This window comes from Cadophora gregata (assembly GCF_030347475.1).
Source record: "Cadophora gregata isolate MNR1 chromosome Unknown scaffold_17, whole genome shotgun sequence".
Classification (NCBI taxonomy): Eukaryota; Fungi; Ascomycota; class Leotiomycetes; order Helotiales; family Ploettnerulaceae; genus Cadophora; species Cadophora gregata.
Window position 1 is genome coordinate 887551 of NW_026695940.1, and position 22887 is coordinate 910437.

General features: G+C 47.8%; 7 protein-coding genes across 9 annotated transcripts; 4 read left to right on the forward strand and 3 right to left on the reverse strand.

Annotated features, from left to right (window-relative positions):
- The first annotated feature begins 355 nt into the window (after positions 1-355).
- Positions 356-2993, forward strand: ONS95_006118 (uncharacterized protein). Its single transcript, XM_058499559.1, has 4 exons — positions 356-1123; positions 1172-1242; positions 1296-1898; positions 1950-2993. Exons 1-4 carry the CDS (start codon positions 739-741, stop codon positions 2838-2840), a joined length of 1950 nt encoding a protein of 649 aa, XP_058350603.1. The 5' UTR covers positions 356-738; the 3' UTR covers positions 2841-2993.
- A 625-nt stretch (positions 2994-3618) lies between these two features.
- ONS95_006119 (uncharacterized protein) lies at positions 3619-4799 on the forward strand (the record flags this gene model as incomplete). Its single annotated transcript, XM_058499560.1, has 9 exons — positions 3619-3715; positions 3768-3805; positions 3854-3886; positions 3943-4074; positions 4129-4228; positions 4280-4305; positions 4378-4471; positions 4528-4556; positions 4620-4799. The coding sequence occupies 9 exons, from the start codon at positions 3619-3621 to the stop codon at positions 4797-4799; spliced, it is 729 nt and encodes a 242-aa protein (XP_058350604.1).
- Positions 4800-5841: 1042 nt separating this feature from the next.
- ONS95_006120 (uncharacterized protein) lies at positions 5842-6741 on the reverse strand (the record flags this gene model as incomplete). Its single annotated transcript, XM_058499561.1, has 5 exons — positions 5842-5886; positions 5940-6166; positions 6229-6477; positions 6533-6622; positions 6678-6741. The coding sequence occupies 5 exons, from the start codon at positions 6739-6741 to the stop codon at positions 5842-5844; spliced, it is 675 nt and encodes a 224-aa protein (XP_058350605.1).
- A 1038-nt stretch (positions 6742-7779) lies between these two features.
- ONS95_006121 (uncharacterized protein) lies at positions 7780-10501 on the forward strand. 2 transcript variants are annotated; one of them, XM_058499562.1, is made up of 6 exons: positions 7780-8016; positions 8137-8821; positions 8872-9510; positions 9564-9959; positions 10015-10163; positions 10214-10501. In XM_058499562.1, exons 2-6 carry the CDS (start codon positions 8644-8646, stop codon positions 10349-10351), a joined length of 1500 nt encoding a protein of 499 aa, XP_058350606.1. In that variant the 5' UTR covers positions 7780-8016; positions 8137-8643; the 3' UTR covers positions 10352-10501. The 2 variants fall into 2 exon arrangements, with proteins under 2 accessions (XP_058350606.1, XP_058350607.1); XM_058499563.1 differs by having other exon boundaries at positions 7780-8821; positions 10015-10501.
- Positions 10502-13549: 3048 nt separating this feature from the next.
- EGL2 (Endoglucanase EG-II) lies at positions 13550-14941 on the forward strand (the record flags this gene model as incomplete). Its single annotated transcript, XM_058499564.1, has 5 exons — positions 13550-13622; positions 13682-13786; positions 13865-14002; positions 14073-14579; positions 14631-14941. 5 exons carry the CDS (start codon positions 13550-13552, stop codon positions 14939-14941), a joined length of 1134 nt encoding a protein of 377 aa, XP_058350608.1.
- Positions 14942-15531: 590 nt separating this feature from the next.
- On the reverse strand, positions 15532-16949 carry ONS95_006123 (uncharacterized protein; the record flags this gene model as incomplete). The annotated part of the gene is made up of 3 exons (XM_058499565.1): positions 15532-16241; positions 16298-16850; positions 16923-16949. The coding sequence occupies 3 exons, from the start codon at positions 16947-16949 to the stop codon at positions 15532-15534; spliced, it is 1290 nt and encodes a 429-aa protein (XP_058350609.1).
- Positions 16950-17663: 714 nt separating this feature from the next.
- Positions 17664-22694, reverse strand: ONS95_006124 (uncharacterized protein). Of its 2 annotated transcripts, none has more exons than XM_058499567.1 (2): positions 21731-22694; positions 17664-21675 (listed from the first exon to the last, which is right to left on the reverse strand). In XM_058499567.1, the coding sequence occupies exons 1-2, from the start codon at positions 21925-21927 to the stop codon at positions 18162-18164; spliced, it is 3711 nt and encodes a 1236-aa protein (XP_058350611.1). In that variant the 5' UTR covers positions 21928-22694; the 3' UTR covers positions 17664-18161. The 2 variants fall into 2 exon arrangements, with proteins under 2 accessions (XP_058350611.1, XP_058350610.1); XM_058499566.1 differs by having other exon boundaries at positions 17664-18118; positions 18183-22694.
- Positions 22695-22887: the final 193 nt, after the last annotated feature.

Below are 22887 nucleotides of genomic sequence, written 5' to 3' on the forward strand. Positions count from 1 at the left end.
CCATCTCATGAAGATTCAGAAACAACTTTCCTTGCCTTCCCTGCACCACTCTTCTCCCCCACAAAACATACTTACCCAGCCTCGCCAGCCTGCAGCCCAATGTTGACTCGATGGGATCGAGTAATACCAGTCGCTGCGGAAACAGCCTTATCGCGTTCCCTGTCCCGGCGATCTTATCTTACAGTATCTTGAAATCTGCGTGTCGATAACAGCAGCCGTAGCCTATCATGAGAGCTCGCTTCCAGGGCCAACAGCGGCAGCCTACTGTATGTTTTGTTTGCACCAGGGATGTTCTGATAAGGATTCATTATTATTGGTGACAGCCGCGGGCGCCGAGCTGGCTCGCCGTGCAACCATGACATTATTATCAACGTCAGGCTGGCGTGGGGTAACAACCAAGGCCGCATGCATACGATTTCTTGCAGTGCAGGAGCTTTGCCTTTGACTGGTCTAAGCTGTCTCCGAGCCCTTGGTAAGACCTTGGGACAGCTGCTTCTCCGCTAAATCCAGACTTGGAACACGCTTCTGGCTGTCTTGGCCACCTGATAACGGTCAGGGACATAGACAGACGTAGGGGGCCGATGGCCACAACATGCGACTCCTCCGTTTCTTCCTTGAGATTTTGCAAAAGGTTCTACATGCCATGCAGAGGCTGCAGCTCGTGATTACAGCGGTGCAAAGTACATGAAGATCGATTCCTCTGCCTGAAAAAAACTGCAAAGTATATAGCCCGTGCAAATGCCACCCTCTTCTCGAGATGAGGAATCAGATTCCAAAAGCTTCTCAGGAGGCAAACCCAGGTTCAGCAACTACTTTCGCCAGATATCGAGGAGCGATTTCTCGAACAAAGGGGAAAACGAACCTTTGCTATCAGGTCCGTCAACTCCTCGAAGGACTAGACGTCATAGTACCCACACAGTCGATCCTGCATTTAGACGAGGAAGTATCAGCTCAGAACACGGAATTGTACTTCACTCTTCTGACGAGTCCAACTTTTTCGACTTCATCATGGAGAAAGTCAGGGGTACAAAAGTGGCATATTGGGCCGACAGGGCGGCTGTAGAGAGCGAGCCTGGCTTGACGAATGCTCAGTTGATGCTACACAATCATGACTTGAAGCCTGGTATGTAAATGCCCTATGGGATATTGAGGGTATTTCTGATCATGACAGTTGAGGCGGAACGTCGACAATGGGGCCCTTGGAACTTCGTTGGCTTCTGGGTTGCAGATTCGTTCAACATCGTAGGTTTAATCTTGCTTAGAGCTGAAAGGACCAAGACTAATCAGCTTGTCAGAACACTTGGATGATATCTTCCTCGATGATCAGTGCCTCTAGTCTTTCTTGGTGGCAATCCTGGATTTGTGTCTGGCTGGGCTACACGTTTGCAGCCTGCTTCGTCTGCATGACTGGGCGAATTGGAGCAACCTACCACATTTCATTTCCCGTTGTATCTCGATCATCCTTCGGTATCTGGGGAGCTCTCTGGCCGGTATTCAACAGAGCTGCGATGGCATGCATTTGGTACGGAGTTCAAGCATGGATTGGAGGGAATTGCATCCGACTCATGATCTCATCAATCTGGCCATCCTATGAAAACATTCGCAATGGCATCCCCAAGTCTGGAACAAACACCCGCGATTTCGTCTCCTTTCTCATTTTCTGGCTTCTGTCTCTACCTGCTATCTGGTTTCCAGTCCACAAGATCAGACATCTGTTTACCGTTAAAGCTTATGTGGTGCCAACTGCGGGGATTGCATTCTTCATATGGGCTATCGTGCGAGCTAAGGGTATTGGACCGATTGTCAAGCAGCCAAACACGTCTCATGGATCCAAGCTGGCTTGGGGTATGGTCACAGGTATCATGTCTGCCATTTCAAACTTCGCTACCCTTATTGTGGTATGTAACCTTCCCCTCTCAGCACATTGAGGTCGACTGATTTTGCTGCAGAATGATCCCGACTTCGCCCGTTTCGCACGCAAGCCCAAAGATGCTTTCTGGTCCCAGCTCCTCACCATTCCCTGTGGCTTCGGTCTGACCTCGTTCATTGGAATCATCGTCTCCTCATCATCCACTGTCATCTTTAAAGGCGATCCAATCTGGAACCCTCTCGATCTTTTGCAGTCTTTCCTTGAAGAAGGCTCTTCTGGAAACCGCGCTGGTGTCTTTTTAATCGCGACTGCCTTCGCTCTAGCGCAACTCGGGACAAATATTGCAGCAAACTCGGTGTCAGCAGGGACAGACATGACAGCACTCCTTCCCCGCTACCTCAATATCCGTAGAGGTGGCTATATTTGTGCCATTGTTGGTCTTGTGATGTGTCCTTGGAATTTGCTCAAGGACGCCAACAAGTTCACTACTTATCTTTCAGCCTACTCCGTCTTCCTCTCTTCTATTGCTGGAGTGATCGTCATCGACTACTACTTTGTTCGCAGAGGTTTCCTGCAAGTCAAGGATCTCTACTCCGCCAAGAAGACCGGCCCATATTTTTTCACATACGGGGTACACTGGCGGGGTTATGTTGCCTACATTGCCGGAATTCTGATTAATATTGTAGGATTCGTCGGTGCCATTGGAAAGACAGTGCCGATAGGGGCCCAGTATATTTACAACCTGAATTTCTTCTGCGGATTTATCGTAGCTGGAAGTGTTTATTATTTGCTCTGTAAAGTCTTTCCGGTCCCGGCTACGAGTGATGTGTGGATGGAGGTTGGGGATCAGGTTGAGGATATGAGCTTCGCATATGATATTGGGAGTGATTATGGTGAGAACGATGGCGGGAAGACCGTGTTCAAAGAAGGTGCTGTTGATTCGATAGGGAAGAGAGGCTATGAGGTTTGAATTTTTGCAGTCCGGCATATTGATGGTCTAGGAGAGAGGCGTTTCTGGTAATTGCTGGTTGGGTTTATTCCCCCTTAGATCAGTGCATCTAGAACTCTTTAGAATTATACATATTGTTTATTTGCTACTCGAGCAGAGAATCATAAATACTACATCATCAAGCGAGATAACCATACCTCCCAAGAAAGACCTACTTCGCCTCAGTAGCTGAGGTGAAATTCGATTCCAAGCACTCGCTTCGCTTCGCATCCCGGCTCATATCAAACCAACCCCAGATTCCTTCCCAGGGATATCAATTGCCGAACCAATCTACCCCACACAAGTCAACCACCAGTACTGATCCCAATATGGATAAAACAAACATAACTTAATACACACGATATTTTACTAGCCCAAGCAGTCATCAGAAACACCTGCTAAGCACGCAAGATGACACGTCGGAGATCTACGTTCCGCGATTGCTGGCTCAAGCATGTCTTGTGCTTGAATACTTGAACATTTGAGTTTTGGTAGATACAAAACATCGAATCAATTGGCTTCTATACTTGAGGCTTAATGATGAGGTCTTGGGGTACTATACTACGGGGATGTTGGCGTGGTCATTAATTTCGAGTGTTGGATGGAAGGTGACTGCTTCGCCTGGATAGATAGCTGGTCAGAAAGTTCTATATATCTTGTCCCCGCCTCACACCTTCAGAGGGAGTCTTCATCTCTATCTTGTACTTTCAACTGAAGCTTCTTTGACATTCATTGAAATTTTCGTGTGAGAGAGTTCATCATGAAGCTTCAAATTACCTTTTCTTGTGCTGCGCTCCTGGGGATGGGATCTTGCCATACGATCTTCACTTCTTTGGTCACTGGAGGGACCACAAATGGTATGATATCGCTAGTATCTATCTTTGTGCTTGATGTACCTAACGATTTTAGGTGTTGGCGAAGGTGTCCGTGTGCCAAGTTATGATGGTGTAGGAAATTCTTTGGACAAATTCCACGGCATTTACTGACTGTCGTAGCCCATCACTAATGTTGCATCAAACGATATCGCTGTACGTACTAAAGGGAAAGATATTCTGAGTATTAAACGCTGACTTCGGATCCCAAGTGCAATGGAGGCCCAAACCCAACCCAATCGACCTCGAAAATACTCAATGTCGCAGCCGGCTCCACAGTCAAGGCCATATGGAGGCATACTCTTACGAGCTCAGGCTCTGATGTTGTCGACTCGAGCCATAAAGTACGATTGATGATGAGAGAGCAAGGAGAGGGATAGTGCTGATATACTTTGCAGGGACCGATCATGGCATATATGAAGAAAGTATCCAATGCTGCCACCGATCCGGGTTACGGAGCTGGGTGGTTCAAGATCCAGGAAGCTGGTCTTTCTTCCTGTAAGTTACTGCACTGCCCGAGTACATTCAGAGTACTGATATTGAACAAAGCCGGGAAATGGGCTGTGGACGATTTGGTAAGCCATGGTTGTCATGGATGAATCGGAAGTATTGGCTATTGGAACTAATGATGAATTATCTATTCTCAGATTGCAGCCCAAGGCCAACATTCTATCACGATACCATCTTGTATTGCCCCAGGGCAATACCTACTCCGTGCTGAGTTGATCGCTCTTCATGGTGGTATGTTATCCCCATTTCCCCAGTACTTAGATCTCCATGTACTGACAAAAGCCAAGCTGGATCTTCTGGTGGTGCTCAATTCTATGTAATTTCTCCCCATTCTCTACCAAATCTTCCTAGACTGAGGTTATAATAATAATTTTATCAGATGGAATGTGCACAGATCAACGTCACCGGTGGCACGGGTGCAAAAACCCCTGCCACTGTTAGCTTGCCTGGTGCTTACAAGGCGAACGATCCTGGAATCTTGGTCAACATTTATGGGAACCTGAAGAGCTATGTTATTCCTGGTAAGCAACTAATTCGAAATTACGTCCAATATGGGTAGTGGAGAGTGTGGGTTAGTCAGGGCTGACCTACTTGTGCAGGGCCTTCAGTGTTTACTTGCTAGATTCGGAGGCGAGATTCAGGTTTAAAGATCATCAGCAAGAAGGATTGAATGTTACAGAGCTGAAAAGAGGGGTAGAGGAGGTGTTTGAGTATTGTGACAAACTTCCAGTTTGAAATTAAATGTTTCGAGGAGAATTTTGAAAGTGACTTGTATCACATCCATTCTACTATACGAATTATGACATGTGGCTCAGAGTAAGGTATATCTCCTGGCTTGTTGACCAAAGTGAGAGTTCTGGTGAAGATCGTCAATTCAGAGACCAATCTCAAGAACCATGAACCGTGTTTGTCCAGGTCGTTTACGGTGTCGCATGTCTGTAAGGATTTGTGGTGAAATTTCACGTGATGTTTACATTAGGTGCTAACCAGGTGGGTGCTTTGCAAGGTAATCATTTAGGACTACGGCAGATCTAGTCAACCTTTGGCTCGGCCACTTCATTTTATTATGCCATTATCCATTAATTGTCTCTCTGGAGCAGTGCTTTTACTTGTGGTTCCAATTTGCGTCTCCAATCTATGCCTTAACCTGATGCTGCTCTTGACTATCGGCAGGGACTTCACAAACGAAACATCAGTTCAAGCTGGTAAAGCCACACTGTCAATATCTGCGACTTCACTTTTCCAGAACTTTGTCTTGAAAGTTTATTTTTCCAAAGGATAACTAAGGCTCAATTCAGCGGACCCACCAACGTCGATCTCATGTCTTTTAAAAGTTGAATCCTTCCAATTTATCCTCAAGAAAAATTCTTTGGACGATGATCCACTGTCCAACCCAGAAAGACCATGAAAACGTCGAGGTCACATTTTAGGACACGTCCTGGTGGTATTGGAAGCTAGACTCTGGACAAATCCAGAACTATTGCTCATCTATGCGGAAGTGATTTGTGTGAAACGATGAATTGCTGGGTCTCTTCTAAAATAACGAGTGACTTATTCTGAGACTCCCTATGTTGAGAATGACCGCTTTACAACGCGTTAGCTTAACAAGATGCCACCTCCGGGCCAGGGATCGTGTAACTGGTGAACTACACGAAGAATTAGTACATTTCCAGATAACTTCGGGTAGGGACAAACTAACATTCGTGTAAATGTTTGCAATGTATCCCGGATCAGTGGCCTTGAAAGCCCCGGGAATAGCAACCTTGGGACCCAGATCCTTGGATCCACCTCCAGTGATGGCAACTTGCGCGCATGAGACATAGAACTGTGGGAGTGCGGGATAAGGATTGTGGATAGCCATGCTCTGGATTCGAACGAGGTATTCCCCAGCTGAGATACAAGCCGGAATTGGAACTTCGTATGTTTCTATTCATGTTTAGCGATTACCATACCTTATTAGAAGTGGAGGTGAGAGAAATGGGACATACGCTTCAAGTCCCATTTCCCGCCTGGGAAAGTCGGGCCAATGTCTAAAATCTTGAACCACACGTTTCCTGAACCATCGAATGCGGCAGCAGTTGTAGGGGCTTTGGCCATGTATACAGAGACAGGTCCGTTATGGTAGACAGCTGTGTCACTAATAAACGCAATGGTGGACCCAGCTGCCAGAGTGACGGTTGAGGTGTTGAAACCAGTTTCAGCACCCACGTTGCAGGTAAGATCTGAGCTTGTGAGATCTAGTAGGGTCAGTAAGATCTATTGAGCTATCAATAGAGCAGATTGTTTTCTTACCGGTCACAGGCGAATTCCCATTAGTGTTCTTCCGGACATAGGTGTATGGGGGATTCTTTGTGCCACCAACAGCAAGGGACTGGAAAATATCTAAGGTGATGGTAAGATTCGGTATCAAAGAACTACGGGAGTTACTGAGACCTACAGTGAGCAGAAGCTTGCTGGCTAACAAGAGTTAGAATGGCGGAGCAAGTGGTAAATCCCTTCATGATGCAGTAGGAGAAAAATTGGAATCCGAACGAGTTGAGTATAAGTGACCAGAATACACTGGGTGTGGAAAGTACACTTAGTTTGACATGTAGGACAGAGAAGGGCGCCCTTCCACTGTTTTATACTTCGATCAACAAGGTTGTTGATGCAATTCGTCATCACAATTATCAGAAGTCTTCAACACATTATTGCAGCGCACTTCAAGTAAACAACGTAACCGTGATGATCTCGTTTCAGTTCAATGCAGACACCGTGAACAAAACCTGTCTCATTGAACATAACTTGGGGGATCAGTGAGAGTATCGATTCCTGTTTGGTAGGAAACAGTCTGCGCCAAGTATGGACAGTGTCAGATCTAAACTAATTATATCGCAGTGTTATTGACTTGGGCATGTTACAGACGAAGCCAACAACAGCAGACTTATCAATTATCTGTCTGCATGTAAAGTAATAAGTAACAGAAGATGATAATATCATGGCCAAATGTAAACCATTTAACCAAAAAGCAATACAGCATTTATGTGAAAGCAAAGTAGTTCAAGTACTAGCCTTCAAGAGTCATCACTCGACGTCGCTCCAACACCTCAAAGGTGAGAACTGATACCAATTATTATGAGTCTGTATGAGTCGGTCCAGGATCCCGAGTATTGACGGACCTCATAGATATATGGCAACTTAAGCCACTCGCTGGCTTGAAGTATGCCCAAGATTTGGTCATACTTCATGATTTCATCTGCCGGCCAACACCTCACATGGTAAGCGAGCGGGTAAATAGAGACTCACGTGGCAGAAGTAGCCTGGCACGGGGTCTACGGGCCGTCCCCTCATCTATCCTAGACGTCTTGGGAGCGACCTGGCTTGGTACTCGATCAAGCTCACACGTCGCCCCAGTTGGCAGTGGCATATGGCTGCCAGGAGAAAAGTCCTGGTGGCATTTAAAATCATTTAAGCGAGGGCTTACTTGTTGCCCCTTGATCATTTCGGATCTCGGCCACCGCTCCGGGTAATTTGTCCCCACAACATTCCTCCTCCGCAATCTAAACTTCCACAACATCTCAACTACCCCTCCCCCATTTCTTCTCCGCGTTATGTTGCGCTACTGCTGCAGGGCAAAGCAGGGCATGATGCCATCTTCGGATGTCTCTGCCTGTTCTGTACCAATCTATGCCTCCAATTTGGAGGCGAGCCAAACCATTACGGATACATCGCAAGGCCGATGCCTCTCCTTGATCAGGAGAGTCGTGAAGCGAGCGGAGAAGCGTTTTTCCCTAAGAGTATTGAGTTTGTTTCGTTTCGATTGCTATGATATGAATTTTTTCTGAGCATTAATATTCATGCTTAGTTTCAGGACCCAAAGTTTGGAAGCTAATTAATTCCTCGGCTTTATCTTCAAGGTCCACGCAGAAGATTTCGAGCCAGTAGTGGGCATTGAAGTCCAGTATTATCACAAGACATGATTTGATCACTTCTTTCGGATCATATGTTCCTAGATTCCGTACTCAGACAGGGACAAGACCCATCTTGGGTATAGTGGTGGGGTGCAGGGTGGTTTACAAGCCACCTCAAGATATCTCATTGGCAAGTGCGGCTCGCTCCTCAGTTCAGTGTTTCCCATAGTCTATGGAGAATGAGTGAATGACTAGGACTACTCGCGTCCTGTTCCGTCAATCTTCTCCACTTTGTCCCCTGCGATTTGGCGTTACTTTTCTCTCGTCCCATGTTCCCAAACTTAGTTCAGCTTGCAGCCAGTTGAATCTCAGGTGTTCCTGTAGAGTGGACCCTTGATCTTCACATCACCTTCAAACTCACTATTAGTTCTTGTACCTTCTCAGGCTATTCGGAACCTCAAATCAGTCGGCCGTGATGCTCCTCCGTTAGACTACGCTTGAAGTGGCGACCCGATGAAGCCACGGGTTGCTAGCTATATAAATGGTTCGAGGCTTTCTACTTTTTCTTTCGATTCATTCACAGCCATCCAACTTTCACATCATTCTTCAGATATGACAATCAAGAACGCTCTCTTCGCTGCTGCGGCACTTGTGTCGGCTGTCAGTGCTCAGTCCGGAGCATATGGACAATGTAAGTCGCAAATCCTCATCACGAATTGGTGAGTCTCTGACAGGCTTTAGGTGGTGGACAAGATTGGAAGGGATCTACGACCTGTATCTCTGGATATTATTGCAGTTTCGGTAACCAGTGGTATTCTCAATGTCTGCCTGGATCACCACCAGCTGGGACAACTTCAACGACTTCAGCGCCAGCAACAAGTCGGCCAACTAGTGGTAGTGGGACCACAACATCGAAGCCTGCTACTACTCCTGGAGGAACCCCGACAACCAGCATCCGTCCAGGGGGGACGACTGCCGCAGCCAGTGGAAATCCTTTCTCGGGAGTTGCTTTATACGTCAACCCATATTATGCCTCTGAAATCAGCGCATATGCCATTCCTTCGCTCACTGGAGCCATGGCAACCAAGGCCGCTGCAGTTGCGAAGACTCCTACTTTTGTCTGGCTCGACACTATGTCCAAAGTTCCTCTTATGGGTACTTTCCTTGCCAACATCCGAGCTTTGAACACTGCAGGTGCTAGCCCAAAGGTTGCTGGAACATTTGTCGTCTATGATCTGCCAGACCGGGATTGTGCCGCTCTTGCATCGAATGGAGAGTACTCAATCGCCAATGGAGGTGTTGCCAACTACAAGAAGTACATTGATGCCATCAAGGCTCTTCTTGTGACCTACTCAGATGTTAAGGTCATTCTCGTCATTGGTACGCCATATATACCATGGAGAACACATGAAACATCGCTGATAATACCTCAGAGCCTGACTCCCTAGCCAATCTTGTCACCAACATGAACGTCGCCAAGTGCTCTAATGCAGCTGCTGCCTACAAGGAATGTACAACTTATGCTATACAGCAACTGAACCTTCCCAATGTTGCCATGTATCTTGATGCTGGTCACGCTGGATGGCTGGGATGGCCCGCCAATATTGGACCTGCAGCAACCTTGTTTGGAGATCTCTACAAGGCAGCTGGCAGCCCCTCCCAGGTTCGAGGTCTGGCCACAAATGTTGCCAACTACAACGCCTGGAGCATTGCTACCTGCCCATCGTACACTCAAGGCCAAGCAGACTGCGATGAGCTTCGATACGTCACTAAGTTCGCACCTCTTCTTACTGCTGCCGGATTCCCAGCCCACTTCATCACTGATACTGGTAAGTTTGACCTCAAATGAATGTATGCAGTGGATCAACATCTAACCTGACATAGGTCGCAATGGAAAACAGCCAACCGGTCAACAACAATGGGGAGACTGGTGCAACATCAAAGGAACTGGCTTCGGCGTTCGCCCAACCACAGATACCGGAACTGCCATTGAGGACGCCTTTGTCTGGATCAAGCCCGGTGGAGAGGCTGATGTAAGTCGGAAGAACATTCTCTGGAGAATCAGCAAGGCTAACTTATGCAGGGAACTTCCAACAGCAGCGCTGTCAGATACGACGCTACTTGTGGCAGGGAGGCGGCTCTCCAGCCTGCACCAGAAGCTGGAACTTGGTTTGAGGCCTACTTTGAGCAACTGCTGACCAATGCCAACCCACCATTGTGAAGACCGGGCATATACTGTGCTTTGGTATAATATCTTATGAGTTGTGTTGAGAAAGGGAAGGGGACATATCTTTGACGATATACAAAACTTTGTACATACATTCTCTTCTAGTAAATACTACATCTAGCACATAGCACTTTTGTCCAGGGCATATTTCAGGTTGCAATTGACGTCCCCATGTGATCGCTCATTTTTCAAGAGAAGAGTGCTGAACGCAAGTGTGTGCTCAAAAAGGCGTGCTACATGCCAGAATGTATGGCGGTTAGATGGACTGGAGAGTACTGAATGATGCTTGAGTCCTTCTGAATCGGGCTTGAGGATGACAATCAACTGCGAGAATTGTTTGGCCAAATAACAAACCCTACCACGCTTTTATTGCTCTCAGTTCTCTGGTTTACTTTTAAGTGTAAATGAACGACTCTTCTTGCCTTGTAAAGACTCGGGCACTGCACTCATTCATGTGTTGTCAAATTATACTTCAGCGTGCCGCTTGTCGGCGAGCCTCAACACTACCCAACCCATATCTGCGGAACCGGTCAAGCCATATGACACATTTAAAGTCGGATATTTGGGCTATTCATTTTCTACTTGACTATTATGGTCTCTGAAAGATGTCCTAGCCTTGGAACCGGACTCCATTGCCCTGCTATGTATAGATCGACCCACAAAGACATTTCCCTCGAGGGCATCGAAGATACCAAGATACTCAGACTAATATCCATATATTAAACATCATGGAAGAATCATAACTCAGTGGCTGGAGTTCTCTTCTAGAGGCATTGGGCAGCCAGGATTCCCCACAGTTGCTGGGGTTTAAATTGTGGAGAATCAGCCTCGAGGAGCAGTACTCGACGATACTTTCAATTCTGCCAAAATGCTACTAAGATATCGGTCACGCATTTATGCTCAACTACCGGGATTGAAATACTCTCAAACATACTTCCTTCTGCCCATATTAATGTCGAGTATGGGGACTTGCTTATATCTCTGCCTCGCCCGTTCCAAGAGATGTTTCTGTACTCAAATCTGAGATGCTTGGATTTGGAATGCAGTCAACATTTCTTACTTTCATGGTTTACTAAACGCAGGAATTGGTCCACCTTGCTCTTAAGCGGACAACCCATAGCTAATCGAGCTCGAACAAGAAGCATCCTTTGAGACGTATGATTCACCGCAGACACGGGCCCAACAACCAGCGCTGGAACTAATTGAAAAGATACACCCATCAATGATACATTCACGGCAACAGAGCCACATCGAAATACATCTCCACCTTGCAATCATACAAGAAACAAGGCTCCAACGACTTTTTGGCTCGAGACCTGCACTTGACAGGGTGGTGAAATGGAACTCGGATGAGTGGAGGAAGGAGTAGGTTCTCAGACGGCAGCTACCATAAATGAGGGAAAGGAGTACTTCTATGTCACGGTCATGGGCACAGAACCGAATGCATTCAATCCAGCGTCTGAGCGTTTCTGGTCTGTTCCCTGTGAGTCTATCAATTGAGTTGCAATGATTGGTAAACTTGCTAATGACGATATTGTGAATCCCACTTCACAGAAGTGGAGTTCGGATAGCTCGTTAAACCACAAGTTCCCAGCAGATGAATGAAATTTACTTGTTAATGGAAACGAGATGGACAAGCAATAAACGCGACAGATCAAATATTTCACTATCACCCTCGCAGTCAATCAAGATGGAACTCAGACTTCATCGCAGATGGTCCATTCTCAGAAATACTTATTCATATGAGACGAGAGCTCGCTAACATCTTCCAAGTCAGCCATAAAATTGCCTTTCCCTTGACGTTGGTGCTCGAAGCGTCACATTCTATCAATCAACCAGGGCAGATCCTCTTGTACAGACCACAGGCTCGGTGTCCAACGGCACGTCATCTGTAAGATGGCTTTCCTCGCTTCCAGATCAGCCCTGACGTTTCCGATAGAATGGAGCAGATTTGCAGCTGTGCTTCCTACGATCACCAAGATCCGGTGATAGTGACGGCGGAGCTGAAGATTGGTATTTCAGCGGGGCGTATATTAAGAGCAGAACCTTGACCACGTCCGTTACGGGATCAGCATAGGACTATAGACCGTCAACGATATCGCCACTCATCAAAGGAACACGGATGGGCGGGAGGAAATCAGGGTAGACTTCAGATACCACCAAGGTACCTGCTTGAACCTTGATATTAGGCAGGCAGAATGTCCCTCCATCTCTTCATCTATTCCGCCACCAGACTCCTCCTGCTGCCCAAGCCGAGATCAATCTCGAGCATACAGCTGACCACCTCCATAATGTAGACGGAACAGTGCCATGTCGTCAACCTTGAGTATAAACACCTGCATGATCGAATCAGACGACCAAATATTCCTTTCCGTTGCCTTCGCCTGTCAGGGGCAGGCTTCTTACCCCGGACATCCTGCCGCCGACATTGCGGCATGTAAAGAGCCGGTGCGACGGACGGCTTTTCATTTGTGGCTTTGCTCTGGCACGATGAAGGAAGCATGGGTGCGGTATTGCCGGAGGAGTTGAGTCCGGAAAAACCTGGCTCTGCAGGGTGAGTGGCACGGAGGAACATTCTCAGGAACGGGATGGCATTGGAGGATCCAGGGGTTAGTGAGGCCAAGCGAGATGATGTTTCTGACGTGAACCCCTGAGCCCTGAATAATACCCCACAAATGAGCATTTTCTGGGGAAGTTTGGGTAGGCCTTTGATTTGTTCATATTGTGGATACTTTGACTGGAGTTACACGGCGAGGAAGGCCTGCTGAAAGCCTTGTTCGGAACCAGATCCGAGTTGGAAGCGTGTCTTTCGATTGTGACAACCACGGAATCTCCTTTCACAGTCAAGTGACACTGAGATGCTCATTTGGGATGCGATTCAGCTATTTCCTATGGCCAAGGAGGTTTTTCACCGCCTCACCTCAGCGACAGCGAAAAATGTAATAGCTCCAGAGCGGCCTCAGGGAAGTCCTGTTCTGAGGGTGTACAGCGGTCCACCGGTCCGCCAAGGTCGCTGTTCTGACCAAGCTAACAAGCATTTCAAAGAAGCATCGAATTTCTGTACATAACTTAGCATGCTAAAAAGCTTGTATAAATAAGGCTACCTTGCTGAGCTACTCATCTCCGTATCAAGAATTACCATCTGAAGCGAAGTGAAGCTCGAAATCTCATTCCCCAGCTCCACAATCAAGCATGAAGCTTTCATCAATTTCAAGCATTGCACTTGCTACTGCTGTCTCTGCCCAACAGACTCCATACGGACAATGTAACAAGCTCTCTCTTCTTTGTAGCCTAAGAGGCAGGGTATTTTGCTAATGATTGTAGGTGGTGGTATCGGTTGGAGTGGAGCCACGACTTGTACTGCTGGATGGACATGCAAATATGGGAATGAGTACTACTCTCAGTGTTTACCTGGAAATAATCCTCCTGGTGAGTAGATTGTGAACTCTTTTGTTAAGGGGAGACAACAGTTCAGATTGTATCAAGAAGTGCTGACGACCACTGTAGCAAGCTCGTCCTCGACTTCAAAGACTTCAACGACACTGTCAACAGTAATTTCATCTTCCGTTAAAACAACAACATCACCTACGAAGACAACAGCTAGTCCATCGACATCAGCATCAGCAACAGGAAAAGTCAAGTACGGTACGTAGCCAGTGACGGATCCTCGACCAAATAGAAGAAAATCTTCTAACACACCTGCTCCGTGACACAGCAGGAGTAAACATCGCCGGCTTCGACTTTGGCTGCGCTACCAACGGCGCCCAAACCCTCTACTCCGTCCAGCCTCCCCTTTCCTCTCTCGGTGGTCCCGACGGAATTGGCCAAATATCCCATTTCATCCGCGACGACCATATGAACATCTTCCGACTCCCAGTTGGCTGGCAGTACCTCGTCAACAACAATCTCGGCGGGCTACTCGACTCCACAAACTTCGGGAAATATGACCAGCTGGTGCAAGGCTGCTTAGCAAGTGGTGCGACATGCATTGTTGACATTCATAATTACGCGAGGTGGAATGGTGGGGTGATTGGACAGGATGGTCCGACAGAAGACCAGTTTGTGAATTTGTGGACGCAATTGGCGGGTAAGTATAAGGGAAGTGATAGAGTTGTTTTTGGATTGATGAATGAGCCGCATGATATTGACATTGGGAGGTGGGCCGTGACGGTGCAGGCTGTGGTGACGGCGATTAGGAATGCGGGAGCGACTGGGCAGATGCGTAGGTCAAATTCAAACTTGTAGTGTCTGTGTCTGACTGAATATAATTTAGTTCTCCTTCCAGGAAACGATTGGACTTCCGCAGGCGCCTTCATCTCCAACGGCTCCGGCGCAGCGCTGATAAAAGTCACGAATCCAGATGGCAGCACCACCGGGCTAATCTTCGATGTACATAAATACCTCGACAGCGATAATTCTGGCACGCATTCGGAATGCGTGACTGACAATGTTTCTGGAGCTTTCCAGCCACTTGCGACTTGGCTGAGAACGAATAAACGCCAGGCTATGCTGACAGAGACCGGAGGCGGAAATGTGGCGTCTTGTGTGCAATATATGTGTAGTCAGGTTGCATTCTTGAAGTGAGTTTCCAAAGACTGAGATTGGACTTTTCAGTGTGATGGTATGGGAGAGATGCTGATGAGTGAGTAGTGCGAATAGTGACGTGTATCTCGGATATGTGGGGTGGAGTGCTGGGTCTTTTGGTTCGTCTTATGGTATATCCCTTGAACTTACCAATGGCGTGAAACTAATAATATGATAGTTTTGACGGAGACGCCGAACGATAGTGGATCAAATTGGCAGGACACTCTACTCGTGAAGTCTTGCCTTGCCAGATAGGTGGGCAGATTGCAACAATGCACTTGCTAAGATAGAAGGTCCAAAAGACTGGAGGAAAATATTACATAACCTATTGTCGCTGTGAACATTATGATATAAGCACGGCGCAACATTGTAAGCTTACAAATATACATGCAGAGCAACAGAATATAGAAACAAAGAGGCAGACTTTTAGACCCTCGGAGATTGGTGACAGAACATCACTGAAGCAACATCAGCAGCATGAGATAGCAAAACAGATCGAAGCTTACCAAAACTCCAAGAACCTCCATTCCCATGGTATACGTTACAAACATCAATCCGAACCGACTCCGCACCAACTAAATTTTGACCACTCACTTCCCAAAGAAACTCGTAATCTTCTGACTCCCCTTATCTTTCCCAGTAGCCTTCGACGGACTGGCTGTATTGTTACTCGTAGCACTCCTTATCTTGCGAGTTGACTTCATTGAAGTGGCGCTCTTGCTCGGACTAGCAGAGGTTCTTGAAATCTTATTCGGCGGTTCGTCCGTTGTTGTCACATCGTCTGATTCTCGCTTGATGCCTTGTTTTGACTCTTCTTTTGGAACAGGAAGAGGCGCGTTGTCTTCTGTGCCACTGTGGTCGACTGTCTTGCGATCTTCTCCTTCTTCATGCTTGATTGGCGTCGAGGAATTCTCTGTCTTGGCATCATCTTTGACTACTGGTTTTTCCTCCGTGGATTCGGGCTTTGAGGAGTTTGATTCGCTTTTCGCTGCTCCTTTGGCAAAAAAATTCGCGATGTTGGACTTGTTCTCGCTACTCGCCACGGGGATGATGAAAGTAGGTGAATTATTGCCTACTTTGCCGACTTCCTTGCTAACTGCATAGACTTCAAGTTCGCCATCATAAGGTTTTAGCAAGCCCTGCAACTCTTTCGACCAATTATGCCTGCCTGGATCAAGCCAAGTCCTCATTTCTTCTGATCCATTTTCCAGAACCACAGGCATACGATCATGGAGGAATTTGAGTTGCTTGTTGGAGTCAGTAGTGATGATCGTGTAAGTGTAGTGCTTCTCGTCAGTTCCTGCATCGAATATTGGAGTCAGATACACCCAGAATTCCATCAGTTCGAATACATACCTTCATACTGCACACAATCCCACAACCCAGCAACACACATCAATTGCCCATCCTTCCTCTTTATAAAGTGCGGCACTTTCTCTTTCCCCTTCTTCAACCACTCATAAAAGCCCTGAAAAACAACAACACACCTCTTCTTCTGCTTCATGCTCGTCCACATGCCTTTGTTATCCAGTAACGAGTCGTCCCGACAGTTAATTGTCTTCATCATTGATCCGTAGTCGGGGTTACGTTTCGTCCAGAACGGGATGAGTCCCCATTTCATGGCCTGGAGTTTATACCGAACCTGACCTTCGGCAGCTGAAGAGGTGGGAGCTTCGTCGTGATTCGAACCTGCATCTACATCCTCCACTATTGATTCCTCCTCCACCCCGCCCTCCTTATGCTGTCTCGGTCCAGCTCCGTGGTCTGGCGTGTCCGCTCGATATACAAGACCATAGTATCCTGGTGCGAAATTGTAGCTTTGTCGAGGGGCATCGTCGGCGTCGTCTTCGGGCGCATCATAGACGGGCATCTGGGCATCTTCGAGGTAGGCGCGGACCTGCTGGGGCCGCTTCCGTATATGTTTTAATGGAGGGTTCTGCATAGATGGGAAGCAATGAGGGGTAAAGAGATGGGAACTTACCAGTGCCAATGCATACCGTCCGCACATTTCGTCGGCGTGACGTGTAAAGGATATTTGTGCTCTTACATTGCTTGCGAGGCAGAAAGGACGAGGATGAGGATGAGGATGAGGAGATCCCGCGTCTTGGTCGCGCTCTCAGGTGATCATGATCATGAACATGGACATGATTGGATGAAGTGTGACGTCACGTTACTGTAAATGCAGATTCTGGTTCACCAAACGAAGAAGACCTGATGCAGCGAAAAATCGAGTACGAGTACGTTTACTGCCCCCACCAAGTGAGTTCAAAGTTCCGCTACAACTTTCCATCCAGTGCCTTACTCATCTCATGTAGGTAGTATGGATCAACAAAGTCATTCCACCCCCTGGTCTAAATCGCCTCCCCCTCCCCCTCCCCCAAACAATACACTCACTACCCTACCCCGCCATCCCGCAATCTCGGAAAATCAACCTCCAAGCTCACCAGCCCAACCCTGCCAGCACTGTTGCACATCGCATTATCAGGGCATGATATTCTACGTTACGCTCATGCAAATATACCTCAAATAAGTAGGCAAGCTGTGCTGTTGCACATCGCTCTTTCATGCCATTGCAAGCTATATTGATAAGTTTCGTTGGGTGCCTCAAATTCGGCGGCCTGGAAACCTTCTCATGATTAAACACAGCATCAATGGTGGAGAAATACTTTGTTTGCACAGGAGGAACGTAGTCAAATAATGTAGAGTTTTGCAAATAGAAACAGCTTTCTTGTAAGGCATGATAGCATCATGCATGCCAGCTAGAGAGATTTAGGTATTAAGAATACAAACAGAATACGCCCACTCTTAGCCAGCCTTGCTCCCTGGGTATGTAGCCATCCATCCATCGCTGCCAGTTGATTTCCCTCCTACGCCCTGTTGCGATCCCAGGTGAATATACTGTCTCCCAAAGCAAGGTAAAAACTCCAGATGGTGCCCTGAACTCCATGCTTCGTACAAACTACTCGGAGTAGCTAGCTCATCCCTCCTTCTTAGCAAATAGCAAAAGTACGCCGATATACGCCGACCTTCATGGTCCCCATGGTTTATGCAAAGTGCCACCCCGCACCCGTCCATGCAGCTGAAACAAATGAAATGCTCCCAAGATGACGCTAAGCATGAGAACACAAAGTAGCGAGACAAGACAAGATAAGGATTTTTCCATCAATCGTCATCATCCTAAACTCGAAGGGTAAGTAGCTATTCAATAATCTGCCAGGATTTACTTCAAGGTGCAACTTACCAAACTGATGACCTCAACTACACGATTGGGGCGTGTCTCGCCCGACTGATGCAACGACAAGGAAGGTTTTCTTGGACCTTGATCATCACTGTCATCACTGTCGTTGGGGTCAGGTGGCGCCTTGCGCTTCTCAATTTTTGGACGCCAGTTGCCTTCTCCTCCCACCCAAATAGCCTTTACATCCAAGTTTCCTCGCGCTTCGAGTGTCTGTCTCACTGAAACCAGGAAATCGTCGATTTGAAGACTATATGGACGAGCATCTTTCCCACATAGTGGGCATTTCCAGACATCGATCATACATGGCTGCCCTGGTCTTTTTGGTTTGCTGTTCCTAGTCAAGAGGAAAGTCTCAAGATCGAAGCATTCTCGATGTAAACAGCTTACGCCACGGACTGGCGTATCGAATATGCGAGCCGTGAAAGGATCTGCGAGATCGATGGAGATATCACTGATTACCATGGCAATGTCGTCGTCCTCATCTATTGGGCCTGCAAGGCTTCTCTTGATCTTATCTAGGCTTGAAGTTGCGGATATTCGGTTCTTTCTCACCATGTCCAATATTTGGTCATGTTGAAGTATTTCCACTACCTCCACACCAAGGAAATAGCCGTGTTCCTTCATCTTGGTTCGCCCTCTGAGAATGGACAAGGAAATTTGACTTCTCATGTTTGGTCCAGGGAGTCGTACGAACGGAGTGATGTCAATTGCAAGATCTTTTCCATGATGATTTTTTCGTCTCAGCTCAAGGTGCTTCTTATTGATTGAAAGAGCTGCACCTTCAGGCCAAACTGTATCTTTTAAAACCCATTCGACGATTGAGCATTTGACTGCAGCCTGCTTCGCCTGGACACAACGAACTCGATACTGAAGTGTGCCGCGGTGGTACTGGCGGTCTGATATCTGCCCGTTGCTGTGAGGAATGTCCTGAGCAATCATTGCAAGTTCAGCTTCGGAAGGTCTAAAATCGAATTTCGAAAGTGGAGTAGAAATAGAGATTCTCGTTGGTGGCAAAGCAAAACCTCTGATAGCCTGATAATGTCTCAAGGAGGGACTGTCGGTCGGAATATTGGGAGGGGGTGGATCGGCAGCAACTAGGCGTGGACTTCGTAGGTGAGCCTGGTGAAGAGCTACTTGATCTGGAAGGGCAGGAAAAGCAGTATGCGTGAATCCAAAGGGAGGAACAATCGAACGTTGAAGCGGAGGCTTGTTTATGTACGCGTGCAGAGCAAGTTCGTTACCCATGGGCCTTCCAGGGCCTAACGCAGGTGGCCCGCTTATCCTGGGTGAGGGTCTCCCAGTCGGGGTACGTCGTCCAGTGCTGCTGACGCTGTTATTTCTGACATGAGGCTGCTGCGGATCGATGCTCTCGTTCCTTAATTGAGCGGCGCGATGCATTGCGAAAGCTTGCTGTTCTAGCTGCCGTTGTTGCTGTTGTCGCATCATGGCCGCATGCTGTATTTGTACAGAATGTTGCGGCCATGAACCTTGAGCAGGCTGATACTGCTGTGTTGAATATTGTGGCTGCTGCGGCTGTGGATATTGGGGTAGAAGCTGTTGTTGGTACTGTACTGTATTGACGTTACGATTGTAGACGTTCGGGTCAATATTGGAGCTCTGCTGTTGAACAGTTCCGTTGACAATGTATCCAGGATAACCTTGAGGGTATTGCGGATTTGACTGCACCGGAGCACCATTTCTACCAGAACCAGTAGATGGGAAGCCTTGTTGGACTGGCGAATTCATGGAGAGTCCTTGAAGTAACGTCGGGCTAGGAGTATCGAGATGCATTTGCTGTGAGCCAACGCTGGGAGGACGACCAGCGATGGAGGGATTAGGTGGGCCATTGGATGTTCTAAGGATCCCCTGATGATTCTGAGCCGCAGATTGCCAGGTAGTCGCAGGATCAGGGCCTGGCATGTCCTGCTGCCATGATGTTGGATGCGGAATACTGTTCGACTGTGGACGAGGAGCATTACTTGCAAGAACCGGCGTTGGTCCCCGTAGCAATGGACTACCAGAAATGGCCGTAGAAGATCGCCGCTGTATTACGTGGTTGTGTAGAGTCAAATACTCGTTGACCAGGGCAGTGTTGCGCTCTTGAACCTCCTTTGCTGTTGGCGGTCTCGCGGTATTGACTCGAGCCGACAATGCCTGGTGCTCCTGTTGATCTCTTCGGAAAAGATCTTCCATCCTGGTACCAACATCTTCGTCTCGAATACCAAGATTTCGGCGTGTTGCTGTGAAGACAACTGATTGCAACGTTGGAGATAATAATCCCAATCGACTTACGAGCTCATCCACCAATGGTGGATAACCTCGTTGCGTCCACTCTGTAGATAAAGAGACCCATTCAACCGTCAGCCGTTCAAGAAACACGCCTACATCCGTTATACTTTGGCGATAGACCTCTGAGACCACGAGCAGCTGGCCTAGCGGACCAGGGAATTGGGCGAACCAAATTTTATGTACCGGGGCCAGCTGATCGTTATCTCGGATTAAGGCTCCAAGAATTTTGAACGCAGCCTGCAATATATTGCTATTTGGATATCCAGGTATGATTATAACCTCTTGTTGATTTAAATCCCAAACACAAAACACTTGATGTAAAGCCACGTAGAACGGATCCTCGTTGCGGCACGCATCGGTGAGCAATGCAAATCGCGGCCGTTCTAGGCCGGTGTTCAGATTTTGTAACCCGCCAGCAGATGCTATGTGTTTCTCAATGAGGCTCACTCTGCCTTTGAGTGATGGCATGGCATTCACTTGAGTTCGTTGTCGCTTGTTTGGATTTGACGTCGTAGATGTACTTGGGCTAGGGTATGACATATTTGATTGTGCTAGATTTGGTGAACGGGCGTCTCCAACACGAGCAGCCGAAGATGTGTTGACCAGCCCCTCGTTCACGCAGTGTATAGTATCAACAGACACTTGTGATGCTTGTTGCATGCCGTCAAGGTTATTCGTTTGTTGTTGCGTACTTGCCGGGCGAGTTGATATACCAAGCCCTGAGACTGATGATATTCGAGGCGATGGAAGCGTGCGATATTGTGAAGTCGGAGTACCAAACTGGACAGGAGATGGTGCCGAAGCTTGTCTCGGAGAATTCAAGTCCTGGGATGTGTGCCTATTATCTTGCCTCTCTGACGGGAGAAGAACCGAGGAAGGTAGCGGAGGAATCTCCATGACTGTCTCGGGTATGTCGGTGAATGGTGGAGGGTTCGTGGATTGTCTTCGTGAATGATTTGGTGACCTACTCGAAGATGAGCCAGGCCCGGATGAAGAATCAAGAGGAGGGGCCCCTCCAGCCGGTTCTATGACGGGCTCGCTCGCGGCTTGTCGACTTGGAGTGAATGTGGTGGTAGAAGGAAATATGGGATCGCCGTTCCGTACTTCCTGGTGAGTATCGTTTCGTGGTCTGTTGATCGTGCTGTGTGCGAGTACAGGGCTCGCTTCGTCACTTGGTGCTGGAGAGGGCAGCACACTGGCTACGGATCTGATAGATGTGTCAGGATCTGCGTGATATACTCTAGGTATCGAGGAAGGCTTACTTCTGGGCCAACGTCGCTGGAAGAGCCGAGGCTTTCGATATGCTAGTACGAGGCGTTGGGCGAACTGGAGTTCCTGCTCCCATCATCCATGACTTCTGCCGGGACCCTCCAAATAGTGTGTTAAGTGTAGCATTCGAAGACTCCACGTCCCTCTCGGACAGAGCTGACTGTCCCTCTTTATCTGGCGGCCGGCGCATATCTCATGCCGATTGTCGAGCTGACTTTGGCATAGTTTTCATGTCCTTGAATACGCTTTCGTCCAAACTCAATTGTCCCAGTAATGATGATATGATGGTGATGGATGTACTGAGGTGTATAGTGAGCCCATATGATCGGATGGTGTTAATGAAGAGTAAGACACGGTGCGCCGGCAGAAAAGGCTTGACTTCGACGGCCGCTGGGAGATTCGTGCTCAACAAGTGTAATTCGCGAGTGATTAGGTTTTGCAGGCTTTATGGTGCGGCTATTCTTGGCGATGAAGCCTATTAATAAGGTAGAAGGCGACAAGAGAGTGTAAGAATGGACTAGGCGCAGAGGAACAGTCAGAGATTAGTGAGGATTGATATTGATGTGATGTGCCACCGGGTCCAAGGTACTGTTGAAGGTCGAAGGAAAGATCAGTATAATGTGGCTGTATGGACCGGAGTTGGCGTTGGAGTTGACCTATTCTGAAGAATAGCCTGCCTTGTCTGTCTTCCACGGAAACGGAATACACAGAGGTCAGCGTTGGGGTCAGGTCGAGGCTGGCGGAAAGCGTTTGCTGTTCTGATGAGAGGTGCAGTGCAAGTGGTGATGTTTGCGGCCTTGAGCGCTAAGGTAATTGAATGGGAGCCTCGTGGGACTGGGGGTAGTAAGGTAGGTGTTAGAGTGAGTGAGGGTGAGGGCATCAAAAGCAGCATGTAATGCGGGACAGCGCAACCTTGAACCTCTCGACCTCAACCTCGGAACCTGGCTGATCTGGGCTGGGTGGGCTGGGTGGGCTGGCTGTTTATTATACAGTAATGTCATCAGCGGACTAGAACATTACATTTCCACGTACCGACCTCAGGCAGGCACAGGCCCGTGGAATCACATTTGTTGTGTATTGAAATTGCTCAGACATTTAGCCATGGCTGCCTGTCAAATAAGTGATTCCTAGGTAGATTTTCAAAGGTCTC